This window comes from Microtus oregoni, unplaced genomic scaffold (assembly GCF_018167655.1).
Source record: "Microtus oregoni isolate MIOR12 unplaced genomic scaffold, Mior012 000015F_ref0000493, whole genome shotgun sequence".
Taxonomy (NCBI): Eukaryota; Metazoa; Chordata; class Mammalia; order Rodentia; family Cricetidae; genus Microtus; species Microtus oregoni.
The window spans coordinates 26010687-26021130 of NW_024543074.1; the positions used below are offsets into that span (position 1 = coordinate 26010687).

The 10444-nt window shown below is 43.7% G+C and overlaps 1 protein-coding gene across 1 annotated transcript in view; it reads right to left on the reverse strand.

Moving 5' to 3' along the window:
- Positions 1-10150, reverse strand: part of Ube2g1 (ubiquitin conjugating enzyme E2 G1) — a 73179-nt gene extending 63029 nt beyond the window's left edge. Inside the window, exon 1 of the mRNA XM_041664312.1 lies at positions 9715-10150. Coding sequence (XP_041520246.1) covers positions 9715-9760 — 46 coding nt within the window. The 5' untranslated portion in view covers positions 9761-10150. The remainder of the gene's footprint in view (positions 1-9714) is intronic.
- Between the last annotated feature and the right edge of the window lie 294 nt (positions 10151-10444).

Sequence of the window (10444 nt, forward strand, 5' to 3'; positions counted from 1 at the left end):
CAGCAGCAGAGACTAACACTAAGCCCAATATGACATTAGTACCCTGGGCAACCAGCCAGCAACCAAGTATAGTAAACTCCATTGTGAAAAGGGCAATGCTTTGTCCTTACTGGAATACTTACTTTGGTTTTAGATTTGTCCTTTCTGCATATGTTTCTGCCAAAACTACCATCCATGAACTTACAGAATTTTACTACCCTCGTGGTATTCTATATAGCATTGCTTCTGACCAAGAAGCTCACCTCAAGCCAGAGAAGTTTGACATCGGGCGTATGCTCATGTAATTCACTGCTTCTTACCAAGTTTTTCACCATCCTGAACAGCTGACCCGGTAAAACAGTAGAATGGCCTTGTTTTGTTTTGTTTTTCCAGACAGGGTTTCTCTGTGCAATAGTACTGGCTGTACTGGAACTAACTCTGTAGACCAGGTTAGCCTTGTCATTGAGCCCTGCCTGCCTCTGTCTCCTCAGAATTGGGATTAAAGGCATGTGCCACTTCGGCCCAGCTTAGAATGACCCTTTAAAGTACACTACAGGGCCAGGGTTCTCCTGAAGACAACATATGCTTAGAATCAGCATCTAATATATGGCTAATATTTTTCTCAAAGTTAGGATACATGAGTCTAGGAATCAAAGGGTGGACCTATGAGGGCTAATCTTGGTTATCAACTTAATTACATCTGAAATCAACTAAAACACCAGTATGCTTAGGAGTGTTTTCCCGATTTGATCATTTGAAGTGGGAAGATCCACTCTAAATCTAGAGCACACCTTGTGGCAGCCTGTAGGAGATCACATAAAAGGACACAGAAGAAGAAAGTTTTTGCTTTTTGCCTTGGAAGAAAAAGCTTTTGGGGCTGGAGAGACGGCTCAGTGGTTAAGAGTACTGCCTGCTCTTCCAAAGGTCCTGAGTTCAATTCCCGGCAACCACATGGTGGCTCACAACCATCTGTAATAAGGTCTGGTGCCCTCTTCTGGCCTGCAGACATACAGACAGAATATTGTATACATAATGAATAAATAAATAAATACTTTTTAAAAAAAAGAAAAGAAAAAGAAAAAGCTTTTGCTTTTTGCCTGCTTGCTCACTGCAACTTCATCTATTCTGTTTTAGAAGGATTCCTTCACTGTCTTTAAAACCTATTCTTCAAGGATTCCAACATAGACTCAAAACCAGCAGCTTTCTAGGAATCCTGGACTCCAGTACAGGCTGGAACTACTTGTGACATCTAGTCTTATGAACTACTTGAACCACCACTTGTAAGCTACTCAATAACAAATGTTAATTACATTCTTCTGGTAGATGATGCAGAACATGGAAGAACCTCTTTATTCCTAGGAAAGGAAGCATAAGAAACAGTACTGCTCAACTTTACTGAAAACCTACATTTTTCAAAAATAAATACAGCAAATTAAAATTTGAACAACTCGTTAATGTAGTGCATATCTTTAATACCAGCACGTGAGAGGCAGAGACAGATGTCTTTGAGTTCAAGATCAACCTGGTATACATGGTGAGTTCTAGGCCAGCTAAAAGCTATACAGTGAAGACCTGTTCCAAAAAAATAAAATAAAGTAAAATAAAACAAAACAGAAACATATTTGTGGGTACATATCCAAAAGAAATGAAAGCAGAGTCTTGAAGTATTTGCATAAATATATTCACAGTTACACTAATCACAAGAGCAAGAGGTGGAAACAAGTCAGGGCATAGTAGTAGTTCATGCCTTTAATCCCAGCATTCAGGAGGTAGAGGCAGGCAAATCTCTGAGTTCGAGGCCAACCTGGTCTACAGAGTTCTAGGACAGTCAGGGGTACACAGTGAATCCCTGTCTCATAAAACAAAAAACAAACAGAAAGAAGGAAGGAAGGAAGGAAGGAAAGAAGGAGGGAGAAAAGAAGTCACGTTATACTGTACAACATGAATAAACCCCAAGGATATCATGCGAAGTGATAAAAGGATAAATATTGTTGTAAATAGGAGCGTGGGCTACTTTTCGACCTGGCTAGCTTTACACCCGAAATAATTACATAGAAACTGTATTCATTTAAACACTGCTTGGCCCATTAGTTTTAAAATCTTATTGGCTAACTCTCACATCTTGATTAACCCATTTTTAATCATCTGTGTAGCACCACGAGGTGGTGGCTTACCGGGATGAGTCTAACCTATGTCAGTATCGGGTCAGAGAATCATGGCATTTGCTTGACTCTGCTTTCTTTGTCCCAGCATCCTGTTTTGTCTACTCTGCCTACCTAACTTTCTGCCCTATCAAAAAGCAAGGCAGTTTCTTTATTAACCAATGAAAGTAACACATAGACAGATGACCCTCCTACATCAAAATATAGTATGATTTCTACTTATACAGAAGTAACTCAAGTATCAGTTTCACAGAAAAGCAAGGAAAATAATGGAAAAGGAGTATATTAAATGAAAAACTTGGAAGACACAAAAATTCTAAATGTGTTTTACTAAAATGAATTGACTTAAACTAACAAACTGCATACTTTAAAATGTTTGCAATGTGGTAAAAGAAAGACAGCAAAGGATGGAAGTGAGAGCAAAATAAATATTAGACTAGGAGACAGCAGGATGACTCAATGGATCTCTGTCTGATCTGGAAGACCTGTATGATAGGAGATAAGAGACTCCTCTGACCTACACAAGCATACCATGGCACATGTGCCCACACACACAAACAAATGTAATTTAAAATTTAAGCTTTAAAATGGCTACAAGGATCAATCTGTCTTGCCAATGAAAGAAAATAAAATACTTTTTGTGTAGCGACACAAGCATACAATCCCAGCACTTGGGAGGTGAAGATAGGAGAATCAGAGACTGAAGGTCAGTCATCCTTGGCTACCCTGGCATAAAAGAGACTGAAAGCCAAGCAGTGGTGGAACATACTTTAATCCCAGCACTCAGGAGGCAGAGACAAGCTGATCTCTGTGAGTTCGAGGCCAGTCTGATCTACATAGTGATTTCCAGGATAGGCTCCAGAACTACAGAGAAACCCTGCCTACAAATAAATAAATATCTAAATAGACAGATAGACAGACAGACAGACAGACAGACAAGAGAGACTGGGAAGGAGGGAAGAAAAGGAAAAAGAACTTAAAAAAGATTTTCTATGATTGCACCATTCCATATTCCCAACAGTCATATATGAAAGATCTTGCTTTCTGTCAACATTTGATGAATTTTTCTACATACATCTTAATTTAAGCTATTCTAATAGTTATATAGCAATATTTTATTGTGCTTTCAATTCACATTTCTCTAACATTTACTGATATCAAACATCTTTTCATTTGCCTATCTGCCATCTGTGTATCCTTCTTCAATGAAATGTCTGTCTTTTACTTGTTTTCTAAATGTATTAGTCTTACTGTACAGTTCAGTTTCTTATACACTGGCTTTTGTCAAATATATCTTGCAGAGGGCAGTCGTTCTCAAACTTCCTAATGCCATGACCCTTAAATACAGTTCCTCATGTTGTGGTGACCCCCAACCATAAAGTTTTTGTTGTTGCTACTTCATAACTAGAACTTTGCTACTGTTATAAATCATAAATATCTGAACTTTCAGATGTGAAAGGATAATTCAACAACCCCCAAAGGGGTCACAACTCACAGGTTGAGAACTGCTGTTCCCCGGGGTTAGAGAAAGGTATCTATCAGTGAATAAAAGCACTTGCCAGACAAGCCTGACAATCTAAGTATAACCCCTGGAAGGGCAGCCAGTGCTCTTGATCCTGGAGAGGAAGAGGGAGAGGGAGAGAGAGCGATGGCTCAGAGGTTAAAAGCACTGGCTGTTCTTCCAGAGGACCCAGGTTCAATTCTAGGGAATCTGGTACCTTCACACGGACAATACATGCAAGCAAAATATCAATGTACATAAAATACAAATAAATAATTTTAAAAACCACCCAAACAAAATGAAACTCCCAAGTCTGGCTAGGATGTAGCTGAATTGGTAGTGTTTGTCTAACATACACAAAATCCTAAGTAGGATCCCTAGCACTGAATAAAACCATTTATCTGCATACCTATCAGTCAGGAAGAAAAAACAGTAAGTTTAGAAACTTAAGGTCATTCCTGTCCACATAGCAAATTTAAGTCCAGCCTAGCCTATGTAAAAGTCTGTCTTAATAATAATAATAATAATAAAAGAAAACTCTCCTAGTACTTGAACAATCAGTAGTTTAATTGTAAACTTTTCTCCCATTTCTAGACATGTGGGATCTTTCTTTTTAAACTTGATCCAAAACACCTGCTGAAGTGGTAGGATTAGGTATGTGCCATCATAACCTGCTTTTTCAGTACTCTTTGAATAGCCTAAATTAACACTTGGGGCTACTGATAAGACAAAATAGCCCAAAATGAGAAACTGGATACCTACAGGAAATCCTCCGGGGGCAAAAATGATTTAGGGAACTATATATGGCTCAGAATCAGCAGTTTCATGATCACTGAAGCACTGTTTTTAAAATTAGATTCTTAGAAGTTGGGCAGTGGTAGTGGTGCATACCTTTAGTCCCAATATTTGGGAGACAGACACAGGTGGATCTCTTGAGTTAGAGGCCAACCAGGTCTACAGAGTGAGTTCCAGGACAGCCAGGGCTACACAGAGAAACTGTCTCTAGAACGGAATTCTTGGGCTTAGAGAGTGGCTCAGAAGAAGAGCCCTTGTACCTAGCATTTAGCTAGGTTCAATCTCTAGCACCACAAAATAAAGAAAAATAAATAAATGAATAAAGATGCTCACTGGATTCCTGAGCCATATCAACAAATACAAACTAAAACAAGGCCAGAAAACTCTCCATTTTCACTGGCTCCTCACACAAAATCTGACATGACAATGTTCTTAGCAAGAAACCAAAGGGTATAGAAATTTTCAGATTACTTTAACATACATAATTGAGGCTTCTATTATAAAAGCCCCAATATTTTGTTACTGCATAAAGGAGGATTCTTCCTCTTTTAGAATATCTATGAAATGGAGGAAAAGTAGGATGTAGAGGCATAGCTCAGCTGGTAAAGTACTTGCCTAGAGTGCAGTTCTATTTCCAATACTCGGGATAGCATAAAACCTGGCTGATGACGTATTAACTAATCCAGGCAGTCACATAATGAAGACTTAGAGGATCAGAAGTTCAAGTCATTATTGGATACAGCCTGGGCTACATGAGACTCTTTCAAAAATAAATAAATAAATGGATAAATAATTTTTTAGCTTGCTCATTTTGTTGTGTTTTGAGACAGATTGCCAACAAATTCCTGACATAGGCTCTCTCCCAAATCTGGGATTTACACTAAACCTACCTAGCTTAAGATTTATTTTCATTTTATGCATATGAAAATTTTACCTTCATGTATGTCTGTGTGTGACTAATGCCCACAGAACCCAAAAGAGGGCATCATATCCCTTAGAATAGGAATTACAGACAGTTGCTATCCTCTATGGGTGCTGGGAATCAAACCCAGGTCCTCTGGAAGAACAGTCAATATTCTTAAACCTTGAGCCATCTCCAGCACTTAAGATTTTATGTGTCATTTTATACAATACGTTTTACTAAAATGGAAAACAATACAGTACAGACAATAAGGCAGTATTTCATGATGGAAAGGATCTCACTATGTAGCCTTGACCTCAAAGATTCATCTGCCTCTGCCTCAAAAATGCTGGGATTAAAGGAATGCATCATCACACATGACAATTGATTCTTAATTTCTACTTCAAGGGAGTGAATAGATGACTCAGCAGGTAACAGAGCTGGCTACTCTTCCAGAGAATCTAGTCAGATTCCCAGTCTCCACATGATAGCTCACAATTATCTATAATGCCAGTTCTAGCAGGCCTGATGTCCTCTTCAGGCACCAAGTACGCACAAGGCATAAATGTAGTGCACAAACATACATACATGCAGTCAAATACCCATGCACATAAAAAAATTTAATAAGGTAAAATTCTACCTCATTGACTGTGTCAAGTACTGTTCCCCAGGGAGCAATTTACCCAGCTGAAAACAAGAAGTCTATAAAATAAGAAGGCCCTGGCTCTAGCAATTCCCTTAGCAGCATTCATTTGACCTTCAGCAAGTTATTTAACCTCGCTAAGCCTCCGTTTTCTTTCAGGAAGGATTAAATAAGATAATGCGTAAAATACTCATCACAGTGGCTGGTACATGCCAGTCCTCAGCAAAGAAGCCATTAAGTGCATCACCTCTATAACTGGGACAGAAGCCTGTAACCTGGACTAAGGAGGTAGAAGTAGGAAGGTCAGGTGTTCTAAAGTCACCTTGAATTACAAAGCAAGTCATTGTCTCAATTAAGACAAAATGTAAAAAATAATCTCTAAAACCTCAAAGAGGACTCTTGGTCAGAAGGAAAAATGGTTAATTCTTGTACTCTGCATTTTGTTGTTGGTTTGGTTTATTTTTTTAATATTTATTTATTATGTATACAGTGTTCTGCCTGCATGTATTCCTGCAGGACAGATGGGGCACCAGTTCTCATTATAGATGGTTGTGAGCCACCATGGGAATTGAACTCAGGACCTCTGAACCATCTCTCCAGTAGTTTTGTTTTTAAGACAGTGTCTATGTAGCCCTGGTTTGTCCTGGATCTATGTAGACCTGGGTGGCCTTGAACTCATTCCCAAGTGCTGAGATTAAAGGCATTATGCCACCATGCCAGGCTCTGTACTCTATTTTAACCCCACGTTTATAATACCTTTAAAATGTTTTTAATTAGTCTATTGTACTGAGGGACTTCTTGGTGTTTAATGTAATAAATCACAGAAAACTGCTACTAACTAAATCCGCAAGGGAGTAAGTCATAACCTAATAATATCACAAAGAAATACACAAGCTATCCAATTTCATGAGTGTGTATAAGGTGCTCTTAACTGGCTTTCCCAATAGCCAAAATGGTGAAACACCATAATCCAATGACTTTGTCTCAGGGGACTTTTAGCAACAGATACATTTTTCACTATCACAAATGAGGGTATGCACTACTACTAGTATTTAGTGGGTACAGAACAGGAATGCTGTAACCTTTACTGCACAGGTAAAACCCTGCACAGCCAACAATTGCCCTAAAGGTACCAGAGATGAAAAATTCTGTAACCCAGAGTTCTGCTAAAGTACTGAAGAACAAAGTTCTTCATTACAGGATAAATTCTCCCAGGTAATAAATCAAAATCTTTTATTACTGGCAGACTACTAGCTCAACAAATGCAGCCAATGTTGAAATTCTAGTGCTGAGAACATTTAACACGTTTGTATTACCTACTCAGTGTATTTTAATATTTTTAAGGCATTTATTATCAAATCTTGTAAGTTCACTGATTTCAAGAGATTACATTTTATCATTCTTTATTATTTTCAAGTGATACTAGAAAACTCATTTATAAATTGCTACTAAAGTAAAGCATCTTGATAAGCACCTTTATTTTAGGTACTAAATAAATCTAATACTTTCACATTTCAACTAACAAACCTTGTTCCATACATTTTGAACAAATTAATTAAAATCCCTAAAAAATGACTTTCTTATTACATTGTCCCTAATCAAGAAAGCAAAATAATTGTAAATAGTAATTTACAACTAAGTAACTTTATAAGAAGCCTGAAAAGTTAATCATGTTCTATTCTCTCTTGCAATATATTTTAGGATACCTCATTAAGAAAAATCAACCATTGGTTAAGAACCTTAAAAATATTTTGTCTATTATTTTTGTGAAGAAAAAAAGGGATACGAGCCTACCGTGCTGACAAAGGATTCAAATCCCAGCACTTGGGAAACAAGAAAGATCTACGAGTTCCAGGACAGCCAATGGCTCCACAGAGAAACACTGTCCCCACCGGCCCCCAAAAAGGTTCTATTTACAAATGGGCATTAGTTTTGGTTTGGTTTTTCAAGACACATTTTCTCTGTGTAGCCCTGGCTGTCCTGGAACTCACTCTGTAGACCTGGCTGACCTTGAACTTGGAGGTCCGCGTGCCTCTGCAGCCAGGGTGCTGGTATTAAAGCAGGCTTCATCACTGACGGCCAGGGTAGTGCTTTTTTTTTTTTAATATAGTAGTACTGTTAAAATCTTTTGCACTTTTAAAGATGTTTATTTCCATTACATAACACTTCTGTTTTAATACTTAGTTCTTACTGTCTACTTAATGATTTGCTACATAATAAAAACGTATTCAGATAAAGTTGTTTTGTTTTGTTCTTTAATTCTGTTTTGTTGTTTTTGAGACAGGGTTTCTCTAAACAGCCCTGGCTGTGCTGGAATTCACAACTGTAGACCAGGAAGGCCTCAAATTCAGAGATACACATGCCTGTAATAAAAAATTCTTAAGGAGAGTAAACTCTTCATTCCTTCTCCCAAAACAAAATAAAGGGAGGAAAAGACCACAGTAAAAGGATGCTTTTAAGTAAAATAAATTATTTCACTTCTTTCGAACAAAAGTATTTCTGACCGGTATAACTTTTCCATTCACTTCAAAATCACTGTCCCATCTAGAATTTTAGTCCAAACCTGCTAGCTCATGGTCTAATAATAAACATAATTATACAATCTGTACCAGCCCTTGTCGACCTTTTCCTTAAGAAGCCATAAAGGTGATTTGACACCTCAAACTCACAGAAATCTATTTCATCTATCTCTCAGCGCTTGGTTGGAGGAGGGCGGGGAAAGGGGGGGAACCGGCTACAGGTTGAGGAGGGGTAAGATCGCCCGGACCCAAGCTAGGCACACGCTTGGCGTTGGACCGCAGGGGTAACTACCGGTTCATTTCTCTTTAAATCTGGCAGCACGTGGGGCGGCATTGTGAAGCCACCAACCCGCCTCCTCCCTCCCCCCCCTCCACTCCGCACACGTACACCTCCAGCGCGCATGCTCCCCTCACACAGTCCTAGCAGAGTAGGAGCCAACCCCCTAAAAAGTCAACCTGGAAGCCGCAAACGGCCGGAGGCCGGGACAATGGGGGAGGGGGACAGAGACTCCACGGGGGAGGCACTCAGCCGCCGCCCCTGGCCAGAACCTGAGGAGGGCCACAGCCCCGTGGCTGCGGGCCTGCGCGGGAGCAGGAGCCGCGCCGAGCACAAAGCCCCGGCCGGCCAGCGAGCGGCTCTCCTCGGCACCCGCGCCCACCCTCCCCCAGACGGGCGGCGCAGCCCCGAGCTCGTGCCAGGCGGAGGCAGGCGAAGCGGAGTCGCGCACCCCGCCGAGCCCTCGGCGTCCCGCGCCAGCACCCTGGCCACCCGGCCGTCGCTTTTGTTGTCCGCCCTAACTCCGCGGACCCCGCGCCGCCGGGCCAGAAGTTTGGCGCGCCTCCCCTCTCCGGGACTCGGACTCGCAGTGGCGCGGGGCCCGCACGCTACCCGGGGTCCCTGAGGTCCCGCGGCCTCCGCCGCACCTGAGCCCGGGATCCGCCCCTCGGGGAGGGTCGGCCCGGCCGGGACCCACGCCCCTCCCCCGCAACGCCCCAGCTCCGTGGGGGAGGGGGCAGCCGCCCTGGGCGCCCGGCCCGTCCGAGGGCGAGGCTGGGGCGCGTCCCCGCCCCCAACACCCTCCGGAGCCGGGCCAGCACAGTCGCCGGCCGGCCGGCCGAGACCCGCGGGCTCCCACCCTCGCGGCCTCCGAGCGGGCGAGGGGAGGCGAGGGGCTCGTCAGCCTGCGATCGCGGCCCGGCGCCCCACCGCTCACCTGCCAGCTGTCTTCGCAGTAGCAGCGCCGACTGCAGCTCCGTCATCCTCCCCGCCAAGAGCCCGGGCTGCCGCCGGGGCTTCGAGGAACTGCGGACAAGCTCTGACGGCGGCTGGGGCTAGGTGTGTTAAGGAACCCGGGCCCCGCGGACTGGAGCGCCGAAGCCGCGGGAGGCCGGTCTGGGGCGACCGGAGAAGCACCTAGCTGCCGATGCGAATCGGCTCCGCTCCGCTTTCCTCTCAGCGCCTCACGCCCGGAAGGGGAGGATACCCGGGCCGCCGCGGCGCGCACTGGGACTTCGCTCGCCCGCTTCCCTCCTCAGCCCGCCCGTCGGCCCCACCGGTGCCTTCCCCCGCCACTGCCTCACTGCTCGCAGGCCGCTCCGCGCAAGCGCACTGAGCCTGCCTACTTGGGAAGCCGCACGCCTGCTAGCCCGACCCCTCGGCCCTGCTGCCCCGCCTCCGGCGGCGGAACCCCGCCCACCGCGCGCCGTGGGCTCAGCCCGGCCATCTTGGGAAGGTCCACGCCCGCCTGACTGCAGAATCCTGGGCTGGTAGACGCCCCGCGGACGCCATGACAAAGAGGTCGCGAAGGGTCAGGACGCTGCCTCCTGATGTCAGTAGGAGGTCTGAGCGACGGAACCAGAGGGGCAGCTGTCGAGTTGTTAGCGGGCACCCAGCAGCCATCTAGCACTACATATACGAGGTGTGCGGATTAGTTATTGTTACAA